Below are 27,881 nucleotides of genomic sequence, written 5' to 3'. Positions count from 1 at the left end.
TTAAACAATTCCCACTCCATGTATACTTTTAACCTTTACATGACTGGGTGAGATTGTAGACATCTGGAATTCAGTACTAGCTGGCGATTCAGCTTGTGGATGGAAGCAGTGCAGCATGGCCTTGACATCAGCTCTCCCAATCTCACTGACAAAGCAGTAAAGCAACGGGTCAGCCAGACAGTTGATGCTCGATAACGCCATGCTGAGTTTATATGGCTTAAATATTTTCTTGGCAAAGTGGCAATTTCCAGGCTCATAGATTCCCCGGAGGAACAAGACTACATGGTAAGGTGTAAAACTCACCACAAACATCACTACAATGGCAAGAAGTAAATGTTTAATTTTGCGCTTGTCCTTGGTGGCCGTGGCTTGGTTTAGGTTCACTGCCACATAAATCCTATAGTAGCAGACCATCATGATCAGCAGCGGCAAAAAATGCCCAACGCATACGTTGAAAATACTATAAGTCGCTTGCCATTGCACCATGGGGAAAATGTCGTAACACAAGAGGTCCTGTGTGTTTTTGTTTTTGTGTGTCTCATTTTTAAGGACGATAATGATGTTTGACGCGCACTGTATGGTCCACACCGCCAAACTGACCAGTAGCGCCACTCTCCTCGTCCGAAGATGGCGGTATCTTAAAGGATAGACCACGGCAAGATAGCGGTCCAGAGAGATGCAAGTCAGGAAGCCAGCACTGCTGTACAGATTGGTGTGTATCATGAACACACTGAACCGGCAAAGCCATTCGGAAAAACGCCAATTGTCGTGGTAAAGGCTAAAGTCGACCCACAAAGGTAAAGTTGAGGTGTAGAGGAGGTCCGCAAAGGACAGGTTGAATAAATATATACCTAATTCGTTTTTCTTCACCACTTGTAAGTAGGAGACATACAGCGAGATCAAATTGACGGGAATACTGGTGACAATCACGGTGATATAAATGGTCGGGAACAACACTTGATCGAAATTGTGCTCCGGGATACAAGAATTAGTGTGGTTGTTTGTCCCCAGTCCAGCTTGCATTATAACAACAGCACAATTATCTCACTAGTCTTTCCCTTGACTAATCATATTACTTGAAGTGACGGTTTATTGACGATATTTTTTTTCCGTTGAGTGCCTCATGCATGCCAGAGTTGTGCTGAGCAGATCTGAAGTCTAGATAACAAAAAAAAAAGAAAGAAAAGTCAAACACAATGAAAAACTGTCAATGTTTTGTACAGATAAAATTAATGGTAGTAAGCAAACAAAATGATTAAAAGAAAAAAAACAAAAAAAAAAACAAAAAAAACAAACTCATCGTGGTTTTATCATGGTTTCTGGTTATGCAAATAATAATGAAAAAAGTGCAATTATCCTGAGTGATTACATAGTATTTGTCTCTTTCTCTAGACATGACAAGTTTGGCTTTGTGCTCTGCAGCTGCACGGAGAACGATAACTATAATTTTAGTCAGCACGCAGATTATTTTACCCTGATTGCTCAAAACTGTCATTAGCAATTTTTTTTTTTTTTTTTTTAACAAAAGCAAAACAAAACCAAGAATGCAAAATTTAAACAGTTTCACTTCTTTTTTTGTTTTCTTCATAAATGTAATTTTTGCAGTAGCACATCCAACAGCAAGAATAAAAAAGAAAAATGATGTAGAGTCCCCGCCAAAATTCATACCAGAACCCTTTGAGTCTGGTGTGGTTTTTAACCACTTCCATACTGGGCCAATCTTGACACTTCTCTCCTACATGTAAAAAAACTAAAGTTTTTTGATAGAAAATTACTTAGAACCCCTAAACATTATATATATATATATGTATATATATATATATATATATATATATATATATATATATATATATATATATATATATAAATTAGCAGAGGCCCTAGAGAACAAAAGTTGTGGGTTTTGTAATTTTTTATGTCACAGGATATTTGTGCAGCAGTTTTTCAAGCGCAAGCTTTTTTTGGAAAATATACACTTTTATGAATTTTATTGCACACAAACACAATATAACACCCAATTCTTTCGTAAAATATCATGTTACGCTAAGTAAATAGATACCTAGAAAATTGCTTAGAACCCCCAAACATTATATATATATATATATATATATATATATACACATATATATATATATATATATATATATATATATATATATATATATATATATATGTGTATATATATATATATATATATATATAATGTTTGGGGGTTCTAAGCAATTTTCTAGGTATCTATTTACTTAGCGTAACATGATATTTTACGAAAGAATTGGGTGTTATATTGTGTTTGTGTGCAATAAAATTCATAAAAGTGTATATTTTCCAAAAAAAGCTTGCGCTTGAAAAACTGCTGCACAAATATCCTATAAACAATATATACAAAGTATATATATATATATATATATATATATATATATATATACATACAGGCAGGCCAAGGCAGATCACCATTCTGACAGGCTGATAGGGGACAAGATGGGGATCTTTTGTTCCTGCTAAACACCTCCCCCACACAGTTGGCAAACACCCCCTAGGAACACATTTAACCCTTTGATTGCCCCTGATGTTAACGCTTTCCTGCCAGTGTCATTAGTACAGTGAGAGTGCATTTTAGCACTGATTACTGTATTAGTGTCACTGCTTCCCGAAAAAGTGTCAGTTAGGTGTCTCATTTGTCCACCGCAATGTTGCAGTCCCGCTAAAAATTGCTGATCGCCGCCATTACTAGTAAAAAATTAAAAAAAACTCCATAAAAATATCCTATCATTTGTAGACATTATTACTTTTGCGCAAGCCAATCAATATATGCTTAACCACTTGCCGATAAAGCCGTGGCAGGACAGCAGGTTCCTGCGAATCGCCGTACCTGTACGGCGGTTCGCGGGAGCGATCCTGTGGGCAGGCATCCACGATTGCCAACGGGCCCCCGCGATCGCTCTCCATGAAGAGAGAACAGCGGTCTGCTGTGTTGTTCTCTCTGGAATCAATACAGAGCCCCTGTGTTCCTCTTATTTAGGATCGCAGGTCACTGTGTTGATATTACAAGCCCATCCCCCCTCATTTAGAAAACACCCCCTAGGCTCACACTTCACCCTTTGATCGCCCCTGGGTTAACCCCTTCCCTGCCAGTGTCATTATAACAGTAACAGTGCATATTTTTAGCACTGAATACTGTAGTACTGTCTGCCGAAATGCCACAATCCCGCTAAAAATCGCTGATCGCCACCATTACTAGTAAAAAAAAAAAATAAATAATAAATAAAAATCTTTCCCCTAGTTTGTAGATGTGATAACTTTTGCACAAACCAATCAAAATACGCTTACTGGGATTTTTTTTTACCAAAAATATGAAGCAAAAGACAAATTGGCCTAAAATTATGAAAAAATTAGATTTTTTTTTGGGGGGGGGGGAATGTTATATAGCTGAAAGTGAAAAATATACAGTTGTTTTTCAGAATTGTCGCTCCTTTTTTGTTTATAGAGCAAGAAATAAAAATCACAGAGGTGATCAAATACCACCAAAAGAAAGCTCTGTTTGTGGGAAAAAAAAGGACATAAATGTTATTTGGGTACAGCGTCGCACGACCGTGCAATTGTCAGTTAAAATAACACAGTGCTGTATCGCAAGAAATGTCCTGGTCATTAAGAGGGGAAAACCTTCCGGGTCTAAAGTGGTTAACCAGCGCCGGATAAATAAGGGGGCGATTGCCCCGGGCCCCCCTGCCAGATGGGACCACTTGACTTCCTTTATAAAAAAAAATGTAAAATATATAAATTAGATTTTATCATTACAACATTAGGTGTGTGTGGGTGTCAGGATACGGAACAGTAGTCATTGTGTGATATGTTGTTTCTAGGAAGTCGGTAGAAAGGTTTTTAGATTTCCTGCTGGCTGCCTCTCACCAGGCTGAAGTGCTGGCTGCATCTCTGCTAGAATTTCTAGAAAAAAGAAGGTATTACTGCAGAGAACAATCCTATGACAATGCCAGCAGTATATATCTGGTCCTTATACACAATATGCTGGCTAAATTTAAAAATAAGAATTCAGCAGCAATTTTTTTTCCTGTGCTCTCTTATTGAATTTTGTAGGACAGGCTGCTGCCTGTTGCTGTGTTGAAGCTGTTAGTTATTTTGGCTTCATACCAAGCTTTGTACACCTTTGTTTTTTTCTACATCAACGCATAGGGCAGCACAATGACTAAGTGGTTAGCACTTCCGCCTAGCAACACTAGGGTTGCTGGTTTGAATGTCAACCATGGCACTACCTGCCTGGAGTTTGCATGTTGTCCCTGTGCCTGCGTAACTTTCCTCCCAAGCTCTGAAGACGTGCTGGTAGCAGTGGCAGCTGGTGCTCCACGGGCCGGGGGGAAGGGGGCGGCAGACGGACCACACCATACACCCCGCCCCCCCCGGACCACACCAGCCCGCACACCATACGACCCCCCCCCCCCCCCGGTTGATGGCTCACTCACCCTGGACATGTGGAGGGCAGGCAGGCAGCAGCAGGGGCGGCTTCCCCCTCAGTCTCCTGCGTCTCCCCCCTCCTCCACCGCCTTAGCCAATGGCATGGCTTCATCTTTCGGCCAATCGGGAAACGGGTCTCAGGACCTGCTTTCTGATTGGCCAGGAGGAGGATCCGTGTGACAATAGCGAATGTTCATTTGCTATTTTAACACAACTGGGTGGGCTCAGGGCGCAGTGCTCTGGGCCCCGAGCCCAACCTTTTTTGAAACCCCATTGGAATCCATGCATCCGGCGCCCTGCATGTAGATTAGGGGGCCGGACGCATGGATAGGGGGGGGGGCGCCCCTGTGCCCCCAATGGACGGGCCGCCACCGCTACTTTGATGTCCCAAGTCGCACAAGTGTGAATGAGGTGTCAGCAAGAGCTGATACAACTGAAGCCCTTGTAGATGGATACAACTCTATAGGAAATGCCCTCAGAGATATTGAATGTGACTTGGAACAAACACCTGAAGCAAGATATGAAAGCGGAGTTCCACCCATTTATGTGTTTAATTAAAGTCAGCAGCTACAAAAAGTGTATCTGCTGACCTTTATTAAACACAAATTCACCTGTCCCAGGGTCCAGCGATGCGGCCAGTGGTAGCCTCCGTTCTCTCCCTCATCTCCCCGCGGCGCTGGCATCTCTAGTGTGGGCACCCGGCTGTGACAGCTTGCGGCTTCACAGCCGGGTGCGCACCGCGAATGCGCGAGTCAAGCTGCGCGTCCTGAGTGGACGGGCAATCTTCTGGGGCCTGTGATGTGTCCCAGAAGATTGCAGGGAGGGAGGGGTAGAGGAGAACCCCTGCTTGAGCTGCCTAGGCAGTCCAGAGAGGAAGCCAGAGCGGGTACCCTTCAAATCTGTGTACCCGCTCCCCCCCCCCCCAAAAAAAAAAAAGAATGACATGACAAATGTGGCATGTTAGGGGGTCAGGAGGCCTTAAAGCGGAAGTTCCATTTTTGGGTGGAACTCCACTTGAAGCTCAGGCATTGGGAGACAAAATGGACTGTCTTGAAACCGACCACTCTAATGGCTAAAATCTGGAGCATAATTCTTGTATGGTTCAACAGTACAAATAAAGCTCCCCAAGGTGTTGACATTGACCTGAAAAAAGTTTATGGATCTAAAAAGTTGATGGATCTCTGGAAAAGGTTCTGGAATCACTTTGAGATAGATATGAAGAAATGGATGCCAGGAACGTCTGTGGATGCAAACTACAAATCAACAAAGACAAACAAGCGATATGATGCAAACCCAACATCAGTCTAAGAGGAAAATGTATCAGACTCTTGTTGTTCAGCAAGAGCTGATACTACTGAAGCCCTTGTAGATGGATACAACTCTAAAGGAAATGCCTTCAGAGATATTGAAAGTGACTTGGATCAAACACCTGAAACAAGACATGAAGCTCGGGTATTGGGAGACAAAATGGACTGTCTCCAAACTGCTCTGATGGCTAAAACCTGGAGCATAATTCTTGTCATAGGCGTGCGCACAGGGTGTGCCGGGTGTGCCTGGGCACACCCTAATCACCAAGGGCACATTAGCATTATCGCTCTGTTTGCCAGTGAGGAGATGGGAAAGATCTCCCTCATACCTGCTCTGCCATAAGAGAAGTGCCACACACTTCTATTTCACTTTGCCAGCAGGAAGAGTAATATACCGGGGCCATATACATGTAGGCAAACACATGCATGTGTATTTAAACTTTGGGGTGCACACCCTAATGCAATAGGCTGCGCACACCTATGATTCTTGTATGGTTTAACAGTACAAATAAAGCTTCCCAAGGTGTTGACATTGGCCTGAAAAAAGTTGATGGATCTAAAGGATCTCTGGAAAAGGTTCTGGAATCACTTTGAGATAGATATGAAGAGCTGGATGCCAGGAACTTCTGTGAATGCAGACTACAAATCAACTACCTGCAAGTCATCATACACAAACAAGCGATATGATGCAAACCCAACGTCAGTCTAAGGCTCCATGTACACGGGACGTTGTTAAAAGTCCCTTTGAATGCTGGAATTTTTAGGACGTTTGAAACGTCCGTTCGGTCGCGTTTGTACCCGCGTTCAGCTGGCGTTTGCGTTTAGAACCGTTCCTAGAGGTCAAAAAAATTATTCCCCTTTAAAATGGAAAAACGTGAACGCCAAACGCGGGTCATCGCGTTCGGTCGCGTTTGAAACGCCGGGAAACACACGTTCGAACGCAAATAATTGCGTTCTAAAAAAAGTCCCTTAAAGCAACTGCCCGCAAACGACCGCAAACAACCTGGTGTACATGGACAGATAAGATAAAATGTAGATGGGTTCAGGGGCTTCTAAAAAAACGCCCAACAGCTCCTAAACGGCCGTTTCCAGCGTCCCGTGTACATGGAGCCTAAGAGGAAACAGTTTTTCCTCCCAGAGAAAAATTCGGATGTGAAACTTTCAATGGTATTTTAGATCAGTTGTCTGTTGCCTTACAAGAGCACAGGGCAGCGTGCCAATCAGACTATGGCAGGTTCAACGTAATAGTTGACTTCTGTAGTCTACCTGAGGCAGAGATAAAAACTGCCATAGACGATGCAAACAGATTGCAGGAAATAAATTTGCATGATTCCTCTATCAGCACAGGGGAATCCCTTCTACCGGGCCATTGTCTGCTCTTGGTGGGGGGGGGGGGGGGTGTCCCCGCCAGGAGAAGACAGTGATTATCTTTAGCCGCTATAGCAGTGGCTTGCGATAATAGGAAGAGAATCTAGGAGGCCAGTTGTACCAAAGTTGATCGATCAATCAACTTGGTACAATCAGCCTGCCCATTAATGGTTCGCATCTTGGCTTAACTGGCCAAGATTCTAACCTTGTATGGCCAGCCTATGACACTTATTAGTGATTTCCCTCCAGACTTCAGTAGAGCGTTAGTTGAGAAAATTGTCCAGTTTGCAGCCTTTGCCAAGCTCCGGTCATGTCTCACTCCATCTCACCAGGCATTTTTATTACATGATGAATGACCTGCTGATAACTTTCCAGGTGTTAATGTTGCTCTTTGGATATATTTGAGCATAATGGTCACTAGTTGTTTGGGAGAAAGGTCATTCAGCAAATTAATTGGCACTGATAAAGAATTATCCGAGAAGCACAATGACCCATGAAAGACTAAGTGCTCAGTGCCTACTGGCTGTCCAGAGCAGTTTTATTGCCTTTATTGACAAATCACCTGCTCATCCCCTGTGCAATGCCTCTGAAAAGCAATCCACCATGGATCACTTTTCAGAGGGGCGGCAAGGTCTGTCACATTTGTAAACTTAGCCTAAGGGCTCATTCACACGTGCAGCAGCCCTTGCCTGTTGTGGCCTTAACCACTTGCCAACCGCCCATAAGCTGAATAGTGGCTACAGCGCGGCGGGGTAGTTCTAGGACGCCGTCATATAATGGTGTGCCAAGATCGCGCTACCAGGCGCGGGTGGCAGGCTCTCTGATCCCAGTGTTCAGAGGACACTGCTGATCACAGATTGAGGTAAAGAGCCAATCAGCGTCTCTTTACCATGTGATCAGCTGTGTCCAATCACAGCTGATCATGGATGTAAACAGAAGACGGTTATCAACATTCCTTTCCTCATGCTGACAGCATGAGGAGAGGAGAAAAGAGCTGATAACCAGCTTTTCTAAAAGGGACATGTACATTCATAATCAGGGCACTGATTATCATTGTCCTGATTATTAGTGCATTTCGATCAGTGTCCACCAGTGCTGCCAATCTGTGCGCACAAGTGCTGCCAGTCTGTGCCCACCAGTGCTGCTAAGCAGTGCCCATCAGGGCCTCCTTTTTAGTTTCACCTATCAGTGCTGCCTATCAGTGCCCATCAGCACCACCTATCAGTGCCCATCAGTATTGTCTCAGTGCCTGCTTGTTAGTGTCACCTATCAGTGCTGCCTCAACAGTGCCCATCAGTGCAGCCTATCAGTGCCCATTAGTGGCGCCTCATCAGTGCCCACCAGTGCCACCTCAACAGTGCCCATCAGTGCAGCTTATCAGTGCCCATTAGTGCCACCTCATCAGTGCCCAACAGTGCTGCCTCAACAGTGCCCATCATTGCAGCCTATCAGTGCCCATTAGTGCCGCCTCATCAGTGCCCAACAGTGCTGTTTGTCAGTGCCCATGAGCAGAGGCGTAACTAGAACCTTCAGGGCCCCGGTGCAGGAAACCATGAAGGGCCTTCTGGACCCCTGGCCGGGGCCCTTCCCTTCAAGCCTGGGACTCTTCCCACTGATCCTGGGGCCCTTTACTCTCGTTGCGGGACCCTTTCACAAGTTCTGCAGTGGGCCACCTTCCTGCGATGTTGGGGCCTCCCCACAGTGGCGGAATGCCAGGGCCCGGTTGCAAGTGTGACCTTTACAATCTTGGAAGTTCACCCACTGGTGTCAGTTGTTTTTATTTTTTTGGTATTTTAATTGTATTATTTTTTATCATTTTATTTTATTTTTTTACAATGTCACTGACTATGACTCTGTCCATTGAGAAAAGGAAAGAGCTGGCTGGTAAATTACCTATTTACCGACCCCTTCCTGGTTCTCTATTGTGACACATTCCCTGCAGCAGCCGGCAGGAGAGGGTAGGGAGCACAGTAGGGGGGGGCAGCACAGTGGGGGGGGGGGAGCTCAGTAGGGGGGGGAAGCACAGTAGGGGGGGGGGACCAGGGGAGCACACAGGGGCCCAGAGACAGCAGAACACAAGTGAACTGGATGGATAGAAGGAGTGGCGGGGGCAGCATACAGAGGAACCAATCTCCTCCATTTTCCCCCTGCAGCTACAGGAGGAAAAAGGAGGGCAGTGATTTCTCTACATGCGGCCCCTGCTGCCCCTCCTATCCAGGTGTACAGGGGAGCCGCACAGGGCCCCCTGGAGCATGGGGCCCGGTTGCGACCGCAACCCCTGCAACCCCTGTAGTTACGCCCCTGCCCATGAGTATTGCCTATCAGTGAAACCTCATCAGTGCACACCAGTGCTGCCTCAATAATGCCCATCAGTGCAGCCTATCAGTGCCCATTAGTGCCGCCTCATCAGTGACCATCTGTGCAGCCTCATCAGTGCACATCAGTGAAGGAGAAAAATTAACTGTTTGCAAAATTTTATAACAAACTATAAAAAAGTTTTTTTAATTTTTTTAATTTTTGGTCTTTAATTTACAGTATTTAGCAAAAAATAAAAACCCCAGTGGTGATTAAATACCACCAAAAGAAAGCTAAAAAAAAATGATAAAAACTTTGTTTGGGTACAGTGTTGCATGACCGCGCAATTGTCATTCAAAATGTGAGAGCGCTGATAGCTGAAAATTGGCCTGCGCAGGAAGAGGGTGAACGTGCCCGGTAGGCATTGGTTAAAAATGCCAGCCCATCGCACTGCAACTGTGTGCATTGCCTACGGTTGTGCAATGTTCCTATTCATTTTGAATTGGTTGCGCTCCGTAGGGGTACCACCCGCCGGATGCAACATGCATGCCCTTCTTTAGCTGGGCGGTCAGGGCACAAAAGAAACGCAGCTTGGCTACCGGAATCTACTGCCCTCTGGCCGCAGTGATTGGGACCTCGTACATCGGGGTGATAAGATCAGGTCAGGCAATGAATGTAAACTAAAAAGCAGAAAAGTGAAAACAACGTACAAACTCTACCAGATTGTTGGACAACTGCAAACACTGGTGAGCCAGTGCGCTTGGCGTCCAATCACGTACCTCTGTCCTCGGGGTGTTGTTGGTTAAATACCAACAGTCCTGAACACATATCACTCTAGGTGTCACAATATTCACTTATCACAATGACAGCCATAGATTGAGCATTCCAGGTGAAATGTCATCAGATGTCTATCTCTGACAAACAGTTTAACCACTTGAACCCCCCAGGAAGATTTACCCCACCCCCCCCTCATGACCAGCACATTTTTTTTGCTATACAGCACTGCGTTACTTTAACTGACCGTTGCGCAGTCATACAACGCTGTATATAAATTAAATTTATATAATTTTAACCTACAAATGAAGCCTTCTTTTGGTGGTATTTGATCACTACTGCGTTATTTAATTTATGCGCTATAAACAAAAAAATACTGACAATTTTGAAAAATAAAAAACAATATTTTTTACCTTCTGCTGTAAAACATATCCCAAAAAGTTAAAAAATCGAATTTCTTCATAAATTTAGACCAATATGTATTCTGCCACATAAATATATATATATTTCAAGTAGCGTATATTGACTGGATTTTGCAAAAGTTATAGCGTCTGCAAACTATGGTATATACCTGTATACTGGAATTTTCATTCATTTATTTATTTATTTATTTATTATACTAGTAATGGTGGTGATCAGCCACTTATAACGGGACTGCGATATTGTGGAGGACAATCTGACACTGACACTTTTGGGGGACCAGTGACATTAATACAGTGATCAGTGCTAAACATATGCACTGTCAGTGTACTAATGACACTGGCTGGGAAGGGGTTAAACATCTAGGGCGATCAAAGGGTTAAATGTGTCAACACTGAAAAATGACATTTTGCTACAATGTAAAGTAGTGAGTGTACAGCTTGTATAACAGTGTAAATTTCCTGTCCCCTCGAAATGACTCAACACACAGCCATTAATGTCTAAACCACTGGAAACAAAAGTGAGTACACCCCTAAGTCAAAATGTCCAAATTGGGCCCAATTAGCCATTTTCCCTCCCCGGTGTCATGTGACTCGTTAGTGTTACAAGGTCTCAAGTGTGAAGGGGGAGCAGGTGTGTTAAATTCGGTGTTATCGCTCTCACTCTCTCATACCGGTCACTGGAAGTTCAACATGGCACCTCATGGCAAAGAACTCTCTGAGGATCCAAAAAAAAGAATTGTTGCTCTACATAAAGATGGTCTAGGCCAGGGATTCCCAAACTACGGCCCTGCAGCTGTTGCAGAACTACACATCCCATGAGGCATTGTAAAACTCTGACATTTACATACATGACTAGGCATGATGGGAATTGTAGTTCCTGAACAACTGGAGTGCAGTAGTTTGGGAATCCTTGGTCTAGGCCAGTGATGGCGAACCTTGGCACCCCAGATGTTTTGGAACTACATTTCCCGTGATGCTCATGCACTCTGCAGTGTTGTTGAGCATCATGGGAAATGTAGTTCTAAAACATCTGGGGTGCCAAGGTTCGCCATCACTGATCTAGGCTATAAGAAAGTTTGCCAAGACCCTGAAACTGAGCTGCAGCACGGTGGCCAAGACCATACAGCGGTTTAACAGGCCAGGTTTCATTCTGCACAGGCCTCGCCATGGTCGACCCAAGAGGTTGAGTGCGCGTTTGATCCAGGCATAGGAGGTCGGCCATCTTTATGGTCCTCAGACACAGACCCTGCTATTTGTCGGACCATATACGGGTTCTTCTGGTTCAGGAGCATGCTGTTGCACTGCGGTGCATATTCATCTTTGTAATGGTTTTTATGTATTTTTATACTAATAAATGTTGTATGTATTTACACTATTAAAGATTGTACACTTTTTATGAGATTACCCAGTGGATGCCTATAAAATCCTACTGTCTTTGGGAATGCGTAGTCTCCCCCCCCCCCCCCCCCCGTCCTCCCATTTTTGTCAATTCAGCGCCTCACACGGCTCCCTTTTTGCACTGCCTTACATTGCAATGCGATGCGATTCAGCACGGTGCACTGCGATAAAATGCAGCATGTCTGCATTTTTCTGCAGCACTAGGCTGCATTGCAGTGTGAATGGGACACATAGGAAAGAATTGTTTCCTGTGTGTTCCTGCGATGATAGACATTTTACAATGCAGTAGAACGTTTGTCACCACATACAGTGTGAATTAGCCCTCAGGGTTTGCTGGTTCTGTATTACTAATAATATTGGATGTGTCCTTCCTTATCTATTCCACGCATCCCCCACCCTGTTCTGCAATAGGACAAGTAATGAGAAGCTTCAAGATAACGACAAACTCATATTTCCCCTAAACTCAGACAAACACAGTACTTACAGAGGGCACTTCAACTCTGTGACACTCCTAGAACTTCTGTGTTTCACTTCTCATTATCTCACACTTTAAAGTGATTGACTCAGGAAGTCACACGAGTAGGCAAAATACAAAAAAAAAAACCCACACTTAAATCTGAACTCCGGCCTTCCCTCCAGTCTTGCAGAATTGTACCAGCTCCTCTCCTGCAATAAAATGGCTTACTTACTGCACACTGTGAGCTTCTCCAGGAGAGAAGAGAAAAAAAAAAAAAATAAGCAGAATAGTTCAGCTTTAAATGCAAATATACAGTATAAACTGTACAGCTCAGTTGAACAACAAATGGAAATTTGGTCTTTGGGAATAGCGCCTAGCCATCTTGGATGGTGACAACTTCCTAATGGGATGTATCTATTTCTGTCAACATCCTTAACCACTTCCCGCGAATCGACGTAGCTCTACGTCGGCTCAGAAAAGTGGTTGTACCGGGTGATACCTGCACCATTTTTTAGAGCCGGTGGTCGGCTTTCAGGTGATAATGCTGTGACCCCCCCCCCCCCTCCCGCTGCCTTCCTTGGCTCTGCCTGGGTCTCCCGTCCCACCGGGAGACCAGAGCAACCAGCCGGCACATCCGCCGGCTGGTTGGAGTCCCGATCAATGCCGAATTCGGCTTTGATCGGGTCTCCGATGTAATAACTCGGAAACGGCGTGATGACGTCACGTCCGGGTTACTCGGCGACTTAAGGCACCAAATTTAAAAAACTGGCAGTATTCAAAAATGCCGATTTTGGCATTTGAGGAGTACTGGAGCCTTAAAGGTGCCGGATTTATAAAAAAAAAAAATGACAGCAAACAAAACAGCCAAACTTGGTGTTTTGAATGCTTTTAAGTGCAAAGGAGGGATTTGGGGTCTTTTAGACCCCCCGATCCCTCCATAAAGAGTACCTGTCACTGCCTATTACTGTCACAAGGGATGCTTACATTGCTTGTGACAGCAATAAAAGTGATCAGATTTTTAACTTTTTTTAAAAAAACCTGTGCTAAAATTAAAAGGTTTTAGAAAATAAATAGAAAAAAAAAAACGTTTCAAAGTGCCCCCGTCGCCATATGCTTGTGCACGAAAGAAAACGCATACGGAAGTCGCGCCCGCAAATGAAAGCGCTGTTCAAACCACACATGTGAGGTATCGCAGCGATCGCCAGAGCGAGAGCAATAATTGTAAAATAAAAGAGCTACTCTGTAACTCTGAACTGGTAACCGTTAAAATTTTTTAAATCGTCACCTATGGAGATTTTTATGTACCGTAGTTTGTCGCCATTCCGAGGGGTGTGCGCAATTTTAAACCATAACATGTTAGGTATCCATTTACTCGGCGTGACATCATCTTTCACAATATAGAAAAAAAAATGGGCTAACTTTACTGGTTAGTTTTTCAAATGCAGTGAAATTTATTTTTTCCAAATAAAGGCTGTTTGAAAGACCGCTGCGCAAATATCGCGTGACAAAAACTGCCATTTTTTTTTCTCCAGACTCTTTGCTAAATATATAAATATATATATATATATATATATATATATATATATATAAAATGTTTGGGGGTTCTAAGTAATTTTCTAGCTAAAAATACAGATTTTAACTTGTAAACAACATGTGTCAGAAATGGGCTCGGTCCAGAAGTGGTTAAAATAAGTACATGTCTGGAATTTGCCATTCTTTTTGTATATGACAAGACGTGAACTCGTATGCCAACATCCAACAACACCATGCGCTAGTCATGTGGGCCTTTGAAAAAACTAAAATAAACACTAAACAAAGAATATTCATACTACAGGCACTTGATCTGGCAATGAGCCACAATTTCTTCTTGCATGAAAATAAATATTTCAGGCAGAAGAGAGGAGTGGCCATGGGGCCAAATAAGCCCCCACAGTGGCGAACCTCTTTATGAGTTGGTGGGAAAAAAAAGTTATTTATGGTAGAAATGTGCCAAAAACTGAAAGTCTATAAAAGATATATAGATGACATTCTTTTTGTGTGGGCAGGATTGCAGGAATCATTTCTCAAAGAGATAGAGGATAATCATTATGGCATCTCTTTTTCTGAAACATATGGGTTTGAAGTGGTTAATTTCCTGGATCTTGTCATATACAAAAAGAATTGCAAGTTGCAGACACGTACTTATTTTAAGGATGTTGACAGAAACGGATACATCCTATTAGAAAGTTGTCACCATCCAAGATGGCTAGGTGGTATTCCCAAAAGCAAATTGTTGAAGGTGAGAAGGAACTGTGATACTAGATAAAACAGGCTGAAATTATTAAGGAGAGGTTTCAAGAAAAGGGCTATAATCCAAAAGATTTAAAAAGAACAAAAGAAAGTATAAGAGATATAGATAGAGACAAATGTGTTTAAAAAGAAGGAAATCAAGAAAAGGGATTGTAGAATAGCCTTCATGTCAGGTTTTACTTGCCAATTTAAACAGTTTGAAAAAATAATAATAACGCACTGGCCTCTATTGGTAAAAGATGAAGAGTTGAAAAGAATACTGCCCACTAAACCCCAATTTATTTATACCAAACACCCATCGTTGCGTACGAGGTTAGCCCACGATGTTATAAATCCCCCTAAAAAGACTTTCACCTTTTTAGATCCGGTAGGATATTTAGCTGTGGAAAATGTGCAATCTGTAGGACTTCTAAAAAAAGAAAAAAAAAAACACATTTTGAATCCCACTCCCACGGAGGATCCTTTGACATCAAAAAAGTTATCACTTGTGGAACCACAAATGTCACCTATCTCCTGGCCTGTCCTTGTGGATTTCAATATGTGGGTAGAACCACAAGGAGGCTAGGGGTTAGGTTAAGAGAACATGTTAACATCATAAAAAAAAGGGTACAAGCACCACAGTTTGTCCAATCATTTCAGATTGTTCCATGACAGGGACTCTAGCAGTTTGATCTTCTGTGGTATAGACAGAGTTGAAGCACATTGTAGAGGGAAAAAAAAAGGCCATTTTCCAGAACGAAACGCAATGGTTTTATCGGCTGGGAACTATGAGCCTGTTGGGATTGAATATAGAACTCGATCTAAATTGTTTCTTATGCAACTGGTAAAATGGGAAATAAAATATAATGAGTATACAAAACATTTTTTTTATCACCTTAAAGACCGCCCGCCGCACATTTTTTGCAGCAGGCTGCCTCTCCTGCGCGAACCGATGTAGCCCTACGTCGGTCGTGTGCTTGGTGCTGGGGGGCACTAGGCAGCGCGGAAGCGGATCCACAGTGCCGGCTGCCGCGGTTGCCACCGGGTACCCGCGATCGCTCCCCACTGAGAGAGAAGGACGGTCTGCTGAGCTGTTGTAAACACAGCAGACCATTGTTCTCTCTGAAATGATCACAGAGCAACTGTGATCCTTCTATATGGTCATTTCACAAGTCCCTCCCCCCCACAGTTAGAAAACACTCCCCTAGGCTCAAGCTTAACCCTTCGATCACCCCTAGGTTAACCCCTTCCCTGCCAGTGTCATTATTACAGTAACAGTGCATATTTTTAGCACTGATTACTGTAGTAATGTCACTGGTCCCCCCAAAAGTGTAAAAAATGTCAGTCAGGGGTCCGATCTGTCTGCCACAATGTTGCAGTCCCGCTAAAAATCGCAGTTTGCCGCCATTACTAGTGAAAAATAAATACATTTTAAAAAAATCTTTCCCCTAGAGTGTAGACGCGATAACTTTTGTGCAAACCAATCAATATACGCTTATTGTGATTTTTTTTTTACCAAAAATATGAAGCAGAATACAAATTGGCCTGAAAAATTCAGATTTAAAATTTGGGAATGTTATATAGCAGAATGTGAAAAATACTGTTTTCTTTTCAGAAATGTCGCTCTTTTTTTGTTTATAGCGCATAAAATAAAAATCGCACAGGTGATTAAATACCACCAAAAAAAAGCTCTATTTGTGGGGAAAAAAAGGACATCAATTTTATTTGGGTACAGTGTCGCACGACCGCGCAATTGTCAGGTAAATAAACGCAGAATCGCAAAAAATGGCCTGGTCATTAAGGGGGCAAATCCTTCCGGTCCAGAAGTGGTTAAATAATGGTATTTTTTTTTTAATTTTTTTTTACATTTGTATAACATATACATATATGTAATATAGTTTTAATTCTTTTTGGTTAAAAAAAAAATCAATTTTCAATTTTATTTTTTTTATTTTTATTTTTGGATTTTTTTAAAAATAAATGTAATTTTTTCAAATTTTTTTAATTTTTCTATTTTTCATTTATTTTTCTATTTACATTTGGCAATTACTGTATATGTGAAGTTAGTATTTGCATATATATTTTGAAGCCCATTTGCATAGTAAAGTGTTTTTTATTGATTGTTATTAATGTTTTGGTACAGTATATGAGAGAAGTGATATTGTAACACATTGAGGAAGTTATAGCATTTGGGTGGAGGAAGTGAAATTAGTACACCCATTAAAAATGATGTAATCTTATTGGCTAACACGAGAGGAAGTTTGTTTATCCTCTCGTATAAATTAGACCATTGGGAAACCAGAAATTATGTCCTTGATGATGCCTTGGAGGAGGGGCGAAACGTGTTGACGTAATGTCCGGTTCCGCAACCAACGACGTCAATTATGCCCTCTGTGGAACGCACGCTGAGCTGCGGCAAACCCGGAAGAGCCTCGTGATTGTTTCATGCCCGTTTTTACCTGAATCCCGTAAGTTAATTTGTGTGTTTGCACAAATAAATACTTTTTTACAGTACTTCAATATGAGTGCCATTCTGTTTTATTGAGCTTGGTGGATATCATTGCCACTCCAAGAGTAACATTGTGGCGACCTGATTCAAGATGCTATGAGGCCTGGTATTCCCAACACTAGATATAAGCGGGTTTGACCCCCCAGACTGAAAAGCTGAGGGTCCATTTTCTCACAACCTGTTTATATGAAGCACTTCAGCACCTTTATATAGAAGTTGGAGCACCGAGCACTTTATATGAGATTTTTGGAAAGACTGTTTATGTTTTTTTATGTTTGCACTGTTTTATATATGCACATATTTTGAATTCTGAATCTGCAAGTGCTGTAATATAAGGGTCCATTCACACTAGCGCGACTTGTCAGGCGACTTCACAGGTCGCCCCAGCAAGTCGTGTCGCGCCAGTCTGAATGGGCGCTTAAGATTATATTTAATAGGCAGTAACAGGTCCTCTTTATTGAGACATCTTGGGTCTATTAGACCCCAGATATCTAATCTGGCCTTAAAAGCTTCGGATCATACCAGGATTGGTCTTTAGGATTTCTTGGACCAACGATCTCCAAACTGTGGCCCGGGGGGATGGATGTGGCCCTTTGCTTGCTTTTATCCGACCCTTGGGGGCAATATTCCCCCCACTGTCAGCAACAATGGGGCACTAGTCCTCTCATTGACACTAACTATGGCACACTATTCCTCACATTGATACTAATGATGGAGCACAATGCTTTCCATTGATACCAATGATGGGGCACTATTCCTCCCACTGACACCAATGCTGGGGGAGTATTCCTACCATTATTACCAACGATGGTGCACTATTCCACTTGTTGATTCCAACGATAGGGCACAATTCCTCCCATTATTACCAACGATGGGGCACTATTTCCTCCCACTGACACCAATGATGGGGCACTATTCCTCCTACTGACACAATGATGGAGCAGCATTCCTCCCACTGACACCAATGATGGGGGACTATTCCTCCCACTGACACTAATGATGGGGGACTATTCCTCCCACTGACACCAATGATGGGGGACTAGTCCTCCCACTGACACCAATGATGGGGCACTATTCCTTCTACTGATACCAATGATGGGGTACTATTCCTTCTATTATTACCAATGTTCGGGCACTATTCCTCCCACTGACACCAATGATAGGGGACTATTCCTCCCATTGATACCAACAATGGAGCACTATTCCTCCCACTGACACCAATGATGGGGGACTATTCCTCCCATTGATACCAACGATGGGGCACTATTCCTTCCATTATTACCAATGATGGGGCACTATTTCTGGAACTGACACCAATGATGGGAGACTATTTCTCCCATTGATACCAATGATGGGGCACTATTCCTCCCACTGACACCAATGATGGGGGACTAGTCCTCCCACTGACACCAATGATGGGGCACTATTCCTTCTACTGATACCAATGATGGGGTACTATTCCTTCTATTATTACCAATGTTCGGGCACTATTCCTCCCACTGACACCAATGATAGGGGACTATTCCTCCCATTGATACCAACAATGGAGCACTATTCCTCCCACTGACACCAATGATGGGGGACTATTCCTCCCATTGATACCAACGATGGGGCACTATTCCTTCCATTATTACCAATGATGGGGCACTATTTCTGGAACTGACACCAATGATGGGAGACTATTTCTCCCATTGATACCAATGATGGGGCACTATTCCTTCCATTATTACCAATGATGGGGCACTATTTATGGAACTGACACCAATGATGGGGCACTATTCCTTCCATTGATAGCAATAATGGGGCAAAATTCCTCCCACTGACACCAATGATGGGGCACTATTCCTCCCATTGATACCAACGATGGGGCACTATTCCTCCCATTGACACCAATGATGGGGCACTATTCCTCCCATTGATACCAATGATGGGGCACTATTCCTTCCATTATTACCAATGATGGGGCACTATTTCTCAAACTGACACCAATGATGGGGCACTATTCCTTCCATTGATACCAATAATGGGGCACTATTACACCCTCTAATACAAACGATGAGGTATTGTTTAATCTCACTAATGCCAGGACATTTTCTTCTCCCAATGGCCACAGTCCAGCGCCCCTAAAGTTTGAAGGACTGAAAACTGGCCCTTTGTTTAGAAAGTTTGGAGACCCCTGTCTTAGACCATTCCGTTCAGGTCCCTGATCAATTCTATGGTGAGCTGGGGGAACCACCGGCAGTTTCCCCCCTGTGGGACGGGAGAGCCCACTAGGATTGCTTTTACAAGAAAGAGCTCTTCCAGCTCTAAAAAAACAAAAGCGGGATAATGCCTGCAGCTACTTACGACATATGCGTACGTTGCCCCGACGGCAGGTTTATTAACCACTTGCTTACTGGGCACTTATACCCCCTTCCTGCCCAGGCCAATTTTCATCTTTCAGCGCTGTCACACTTTGAATGACAATTGGGTGGTCATGTAACACTGTACCCATATGACATTTTTATCATTTTTTTTTATACAGATAGAGCTTTCTTTTGGTGATATTTAATCACCACTGGGGTTTTCTTTTTTTTTTTTTTTGCTAAACAAATGAAAAAAGATGGAAAATGTTAAAAAAAGTTCTGTTTTATTCAAATAAGTAATTTTTCTGCTTCACTGATGTGCGCTGATGAGGCTGCACTGATGGGCACTGATAGGCGGCACTGATGGGCACTCATAGAAGAGGGTTCTCCCTTGAAACGCGTCAACCCCATCACCATGGACGCCTTCCGGTCCTCCTGCTTTACCAAAAAATCACCCTTGTGCAACAAATTGTTATGCATATTTCTAACATACATTTGTGAGTATAATGTATGGCATGTTTTTTATTGTGTGATATTGCACTAGGTCGGTTTCTATGTTTTCAGTCTATATGGATACCCATCGTCCTGAGAGGGCAGCAGGAGCCTAGAAGCCAACAATGCAAATAAGCTGTAACATCCGTCAGGCTGATGAAGGAACACGGATGCTCCGAACGCGCGCACCTCCTGTCATCTTCTCACCGGATGTGACGTCCTCAGGGCCGGAAGCAGGAAGTCGAAGCCTCGCTGTGAGTCCTCCACCGCCACCTAACCTCTGGGTTACAGCTGCCCAGCACCAGCCTTCCCATGGGAACGGCCGGCACCCTGCTCCCACCCCACGCCGCACAGACTGAGAAGGAAACAGATGATCCCCAATTACCTAAAGCGGAGTTCCACCCAAAAGTGGAACTTCCGCTTTAGGTGGTCCTAACCCCCTGACATGCCACATTTGGCATGTCATTTTTTTGGGGGGGGAGCGGGTACCTAGTTTTGACAGGTACCCGCTCCCACTTCCGCTCGGAGCGCCGCGGCGCCCTGAGCGGAAGTTCTCCTTTCCCCCTCCCTCCATGCAATCTTCTGGGACATGTCAAAGGTCCCAGAAGATTGCCGGCCAATCACGGCGCGTAGCGCAACTCGCGCATGCGCAGTGCGTACCCGGCTGTGAAGCCGCAAACTGTCACAGCCGGGTGCCCACAGCAGTGATGCCGGCGCCGAGGGAGAGGATCGAGGCTTCGGGCGGCCGCATCGCTGGACCGTTGGACAGGTGAGTGAAATGGTTGGAACTCCGCTTTAACACAGTTTTATCCTTACCTCTGAGTAAGTTACTATGTTTATTATCAATTATTGGGCGGCACAGTGGTGTAGTGGTTAGCACTTTCACCTAGCAGCAAGAGGGTCGCTGGTTCGAATCCCAACCACGACACTACCTGCCTGGAGTTTGCATGTTCTCCCTGTGCCTGCGTGGGTTTCCTCCGGGTACTCTGGTTTCCTCCCACACTCCAAAGACATGCTGGTAGGTTAATTGGATCCTGTATAAAATTGGTCTCACTATGTATGTATGAATGTGAGTTAGGGACCTTAGATTGTACGCTCCTTGAGGGCAGGGACTGATGTGAATGTGCAATGTAGATGTAAAGTGCTGCGTAAATTGACAGCGCTATATAAGTACCTGAAATAATAATAATTATTACATTTTATGCTACACTAAGCTGGCGCCGCTATCTCCTGCTTTCTGTTCCTCAGAGCCCCTCCATGCTCCAGCTGGCAGCCGCTGTAAGTGGCCCCCTCCACCACAGATTGGAACCCTCATCATTCCTCTCCCCCCCCCCCCCCTTCCATACCACCCACCTATACTAGCAGAGCGCCATGACATTGTTCATTCTTTCTTGTAGTTGGCCACCAGGTTTGCACACATCTCAGGAGGGATTTTGTCCCATTTCTCTTTGCAGATCCTCTCCAAGTCATTAAGGTTTCGAGGCTGATGTTTGGTAACTTGAACCTTCAGCTCCCTCCACATATTTTCTATGGGGTTAGGGTCTGGAGACTGGCTAGGCCACCCCAGGACCTTAATATGCTTCTTCTTTAGCCACTCCTTTGTTGTATTGGCCATGTGTTTTGGGTCATTGTCATGCTGGAATACCCATCCACAACTTATTTTCAATGCCCTGGCTGAGGAAAGGAGGTTCTCACCCAAGATTTGACAGTACATGGCCCTGGCTATCCTCCCAGTGAAGTTGTCCTGTCCCCTAAGCAGAAAAACACCCCCAAAGCATAATTTTTCCACTTCCATGTTTGATGGTGGGGATGGTGCTCTTGGGGTCATGGGAAACATTCCCCCTCCTCCAAACACGGTGAGTTGAGTTGATGCCAAAGAACTCGATTTTGATCTTATCTGCCCACACTTTCACCCAGTTCTCCTCTGAATCATTCAGATGTTCATTAGCAAACCTCAGATGGGCCTGTGCATGAACTTTCTTGAGCAGAGGGACCTTGCGGGCACTGCAGAATTTAAGTCATTCACGGCTTAGCGTATTACCAATTATTTTCTTGGTGACTATGGTTCCAGCTGCCTTGAGATCATTGATAAGATTTTCCCATGAAGTTCTGGGCTGATTCCTCACCGTTCTCATGATCATTGAATCTCCACAAAGTGAGATCTTGCATGGAGCTCCAGATTGAGGGAGATTGACAGTTATTTTGTGTTTCTTCCATTTGCAAATAATCGCACCAACTGCTGTCCCCCTCTCACCAAGCTGCTTGGCGATGGTCTTGTAGCCCGTTCCAGCCTTGTGTAGGTCTACAATCTTGTCCCTGACATCCTTAGACAGCTGTTTGGTCTTGGCCATGGTGGAGAGATTAGAATGTGATTGATTGATTGATTGATTCTGTGGACAGGTGTATTTTACACAGGAAACAAGCTGAGATCAGGAGCATTCCCTTCAAGACAGAACTCCTAATCTCAGCTTGTTATCTGTATAAAAGACAGGAGCCAGAAATCTTGCTGATTGAGAGGGGATCAAATACTTATTTTGCTCATTAAAATGCAAATCAATTTATAACTAGGGATGATCGAACTTTTGAAAAGTTCGGTTCGACCAGAACACCCGAACTTCCCGAAAGTTCGGCCGGATTTCAGAACCCCATTGAAATCAATGGGACCCGAACTTCGGTAATCAAAAAACACAATTTTGAAGCCCTAAAACCCAATAAATGCCCCTAAAAAGTGCCTAGGGTTCTGGGTCATGCCCAGGGACTATTAATCACACAAAAAAAAGTTCTTAAAAATTGTCATTTTTGATAGAGAGCCAATTATTGAAAAAATTATTGAAAAAAAAAAAAGAGATTTCTTTGGATTTAGTGTCTGGGGGGGATCTAAAAGGTGTACCTGTGAAGTTTCAGCTCTGTAGCATGTCCAGAACCAGAAAAAAGAAGTTTGTTTGTATTAGAACAGTGAGTGGATTTTCACAGTGAGTGGATGCTACGTTCTTTCTTCATTTTTACGATTGATACTTCATGAGGCTCCCCTCTTCTTTCTCTCCATATGGAAACACGCCAACTGGTGCTTTGATTGTGGAGGGGGACCCTTGGAGATCCATTCTTGCCTAACTTCCGTACAAGGCAGGTTGTATATACAGCGCGACACCTAGTGGTCACACGGGTGATTGCAGCTGACATTTATTTCATTTTATCTATTTTTAAGGGATTTTTTCCCTGGTTTCACTCATCACTTCTACTTCACTTATATGTTCTCTACTGGCATGTTGCACTTTTAACAGTAACAGTGCCAGGAATGTCACTAATACTTGATTTTATTTCTACACTGGATTAATTTTCATTACTTGTATATCACAATAAAAACACTGTCTATGTTATTAAATTTATTTATTGCACTTCAGCACTTTCTGGGTTTTACTTATCACAGATCAGGATATTTGATCTTTTCCGACTTGAACCCACTTGATACATAGCATATATATTATATTATTTAACCCTTTTTGGTTTTATGGGACACACCCCTTTATTATTATTTTTTTATTTTTTTATCATTTGATTGCAAGTGTATGCACTTTATTTCTTTTAATTGCACAAAGGTAGCGCCGTTTACAACCTCTCTCTGCACTTTACACAAATGTCTGGTCTGATGAAACAAAGATTGAACTCTTTGACCTGAATGACAAGCGTCATGTCTGGAGGAAACCAGGCACCGCTCATCACCTGGCCAATATCATCCCTACAGTGAAGCATGGTGGTGGCAGCATTATGCTGTGGGGATGTTGTCCAGCGGCAGTAACTAAGAGACTAGTCAGGATCAAAGGAAAGATGAATGCAGCAATGTACAGAGACATCCTTGATGAAAACCTTCTCTAGAGCGCTCTGGACCTCAGACTGGGGCAAAGGTTCATCTTCCAACAGGACAACGACCCTAAGCACACAGCCAAGATAACAAATGAGTGGCTACGGGACAACGCTGCGAATGTCCGTGAGTGGCCCAGCCAGAGCCCAGACTTGAACCCGATTGAACATCTCTGGAGAGATCTGAAAATGGCTGTGCACCAACGTTCTCCATCTAAACTGATGGAGCTTGAGAGGTCCTGCAAAGAAGAGTGGGAGAAACTGTCCAAAAATAGGTGTGCCAAGCTTGTTGCATCATACTCAAAAATACTTGATGCTGTAATTCAGGGGTCCTCAAACTTTTTAAACAGGGGGCCAGTTCACGGTCCCTCGGACACTGTTGGGGGCCGGACTACAGTTTGAAAACAAATATGAATGAATTCCAATGCGCATATTTTTTATTTTTTTATTTATATAGTGGTGGCTGGTGCTCAAAATTTTTTTTTTTGGGGGGGGGGGGGGCGCAAACAGAAAATGTAATAGGCATTGCTTTGCGGCAAAAAACGCTGTAAAAAGTTGCGTGACTTTGAGGTCACAAAAGTGTGAAAGGGGCCTTTAGTAATCAAGGTATAGTGTGCCCCCATCAATGCAGAGTGACCAGCATGCCCCCTTTCAATGCAGAGAGACCACAGCGTGCCCCTTTTCAATGCAGAGAGACCAGCGTGCCGTGCCCCCTTTCAATGCAGAGAGACCAGCGTGCCCCCTTTAATGCAGAGAGACCAGCGTGCCCCCTTTAATGCAGAGAGACCAGCGTGCCCCCTTTCAATGCAGAGACCAGCCTTCCCCCTTCAATGCAGAGACCATCGTGCCCCCTTCAATGCAGAGACCATCGTGCCCCCTTCAATGCAGAGACCATCGTGCCCCCTTTCAATGCAGAGACCATCGTGCCCCCTTTCAATGCAGAGACCATCGTGCCCCCTTCAATGCAGAGACCATCGTGCCCCCTTTCAATGCAGAGACCAGCGTGCCCCTTTCAATGCAGAGACCATCGTGCCCCCTTCTATGCAGAGAGACCAGTCAGTGCACTTACCTGCAGCGGCGGCTTCTCCTCTCAGTCCCCAGGCGTCTCCTCGAGTCCTCCCGCCTCCTCCTCGGCCAATGGCATGAGCTCGCCTTTCGGCCAATCAGGAAGCGGGTCTCGGACCGGCTTCCTGATTGGCCAGGAGGAGGATCCGTGTGACAATAACGAATTTTCCTTTGCTATTGTCACACAAATGGGTGGGCTAGGGTGCAGTGCACTGTGCCCCGGGTCCACCCTTTTCTGAAGCCTATTAGAGCCTCTGGCTCTAATTAGGTGATTCATGAAAAAAAAAAAAACATGAATGATACATCCCGGCCGGCGGGCCGGGTTCAGGACCCTGATTGGCCAGGAGGAGGATCCGTGTGACAATAACGAATTTTCCTTTGCTATTGTCACACAAATGGGTGGGCTAGGGCGCAGTGCACTGTGCCCCGGGTCCACCCTTTTCTGAAGCCTATTAGAGCCTCTGGCTCTAATTAGGTGATTCATGAAAAAAAAAAAAAACATGAATGATACATCCCGGCCGGCGGGCCGCATGCGGCCCGCGGGCCGTAGTTTGAGGACCCCTGCTGTAATTGATGCCATAGGTGCTTCACCAAAGTATTGAACAAAGGCTGTGAATGAATACTTATGTACTGTATATGGGATTTTGTTTTTATTTTTTTATTTTTAATAAATTTGCAAATATTTCAAACAAACTTCTTTCATGTTGTCATTATGGGGTATTGTTTGTAGAATTTTGAGTAAAATAATGAATTTAATCAAAATTAAAAATAATTTTAATAAAGTTAAGGCTGTAACAAAATGTGAAAAAAGTGAAGAGCTGTGAATACTTCCTGGATGCACTATATATGTATATCAGAGGCATAACTAGAACCTTCAGGGCCCCGGTGCAAGAAACCATGAAGGGCACCCCAGACCCCTGGCCGGGGCCCTTCCCTTCAAGCCTGGGGCTCTTCCCACTGATCCTGAGGCCCTTTACTCTTGTTGCGAGGCCCCTACATTACGGTCCCGCAGCGGGACCCTTTCACAAGTTCTGCAGTTGGCCCCCTTCCTGCCAATTGTATTATTTTTTTATCATTTTTTTTTATTTTTTTTACAATGTCACTGACTATGACTCTGTCCATTCAGAAAAGGAAGGAGCTGGTAAATTACATACAATTACCAATCCAAAAAATGAGGACAGTTATTTCTCTACATGCTGCCCCCGCAGCCCCTCCTATCCAGGTGTACAGGGGAGCCGCACAGGCCCCCTGGAGCATGGGGCCCGGTTGCAATTGCAAACCCCTGTAGTTACGCCCCTGATGTGTTTATATATATATATATATGCGCATCTAGCTAAAAATACAGATTTTTACCTGTAAAAATAAAGTGCTAGAAAAGGCCTGGTCCTTAAGTGGATACACTAACCAATCAAAGCCAAACTCCAGTCCACACTTTATAAGTATTTACAGCAAACATTTTTTTTTCTTTTTTTTGGGGGAATAAAAGTTTTACATATAACTAAATTAAAGCTGATCATTTTAAGCACCCCTGTCAGTGGTAAATTCTTTCTCTCAACCTTCTCACTGCTGTATCTGCAGAACAGCTTGATCTCTTGAAAAACAAAAGACTTACTGGCTGGATCAATAGGTGAAAAAAAGGTAAGAAAGTCTTAACAAAAAAAAAGAAAGAGAAAAATTTGCATCCAACACATTGAAGAATTACGGGGAAGGGAAGTGTTAGATGGACTAGCAGGTTTAGATATAGCGACAAACTGAAACCAAACTCCGGTTAACACTTTATTAACAGTTACAGAAAACAGTTTTTTTTTTTTCCTTTTAGGATAAAGGTTTTACAAAAATAAAATAAAAGCTGATTATTAATACCTCCCTACAGTAGTGAATGGTTGGTCTCATGCATGTAAACTATATAGCTGTATATTTTTTATATTATATTATGTGACCGGTATATTATATTGTATTACCGGTATATTATATTATATTTCTGGTATATTATATTACATTATATTATATTATGTTATATATATGCTTTTGGGTTTAATACTATATTAAAAATATATTTTTTTTATATTATATTATATTACATTATATTATCGGTATATTATATTATGTTATACTATATTATGTTATATATAATAAATGTTTGCTTTTGGGTTTAATACTATATTAAAAATAATATTTTTTTTATATTATATTATATTACATTATATTATATTACATTATATTATATTACATTATATTATATTATATTACATTATATTACATTATATTATATTATATTACATTATATTATATTATATTACATTACATTATATTACATTATATTATATTATATTACATTATATTATATTACATTATATTATATTATATTATATTACATTATATTATATTACATTATATTATATTACATTATATTATATTATATTACATTATGTTATACTATATTATGTTATATATAATAAATGTTTGCTTTTGGGTTTAATACTGGTTTAAACAACAACCTGATAAATAGTATCAATATATGTTTCCCGTGAAGGATGTTCAATCTTTTCTTCGATAGACTCCGGAGTTGATACCCCCTCCACCCTCCACCCTCTACCCCCCAGCACGGCACAAAAATTGCTCAAGATTTTGTCAAGATGCCAAACAGAAGTTTTCAGAGTTTTCTCTTACCGCTGGCTGTATATCGCGGGTTCCAGTGAGGGAAGAGTGAATTTCCTCTGTCGATGTAGAGGGTACATAGTGAGAAGATTTCCTCCTCTGATTGGCCGGTCCTGTGACAGCCCAGGGTCCCGTCAATCACTCAAAATTTACAGTCAACGAAGAAGTCCCATCTCCGAGGAGGAGGAAGAGGAGGAG

General features: G+C 43.1%; 1 protein-coding gene across 1 annotated transcript; it reads right to left on the bottom strand.

The window, feature by feature from the left end:
- Positions 1–27,874, bottom strand: GPR65 (G protein-coupled receptor 65; the record flags this gene model as incomplete). The annotated part of the gene is made up of 2 exons (XM_082275784.1): positions 27,696–27,874; positions 1–1,158 (listed from the first exon to the last, which is right to left on the bottom strand). The coding sequence occupies exon 2, from the start codon at positions 1,021–1,023 to the stop codon at positions 1–3; it is 1,023 nt and encodes a 340-aa protein (XP_082131910.1). The 5' UTR covers positions 1,024–1,158; positions 27,696–27,874.
- Positions 27,875–27,881: the final 7 nt, after the last annotated feature.

This window comes from Pelophylax lessonae, assembly GCF_965119305.1.
Source record: "Pelophylax lessonae genome assembly, chromosome: 13".
NCBI classification, from domain to species: domain Eukaryota; kingdom Metazoa; phylum Chordata; class Amphibia; order Anura; family Ranidae; genus Pelophylax; species Pelophylax lessonae.
This window is presented reverse-complemented; position numbering and strand designations above follow the sequence as displayed.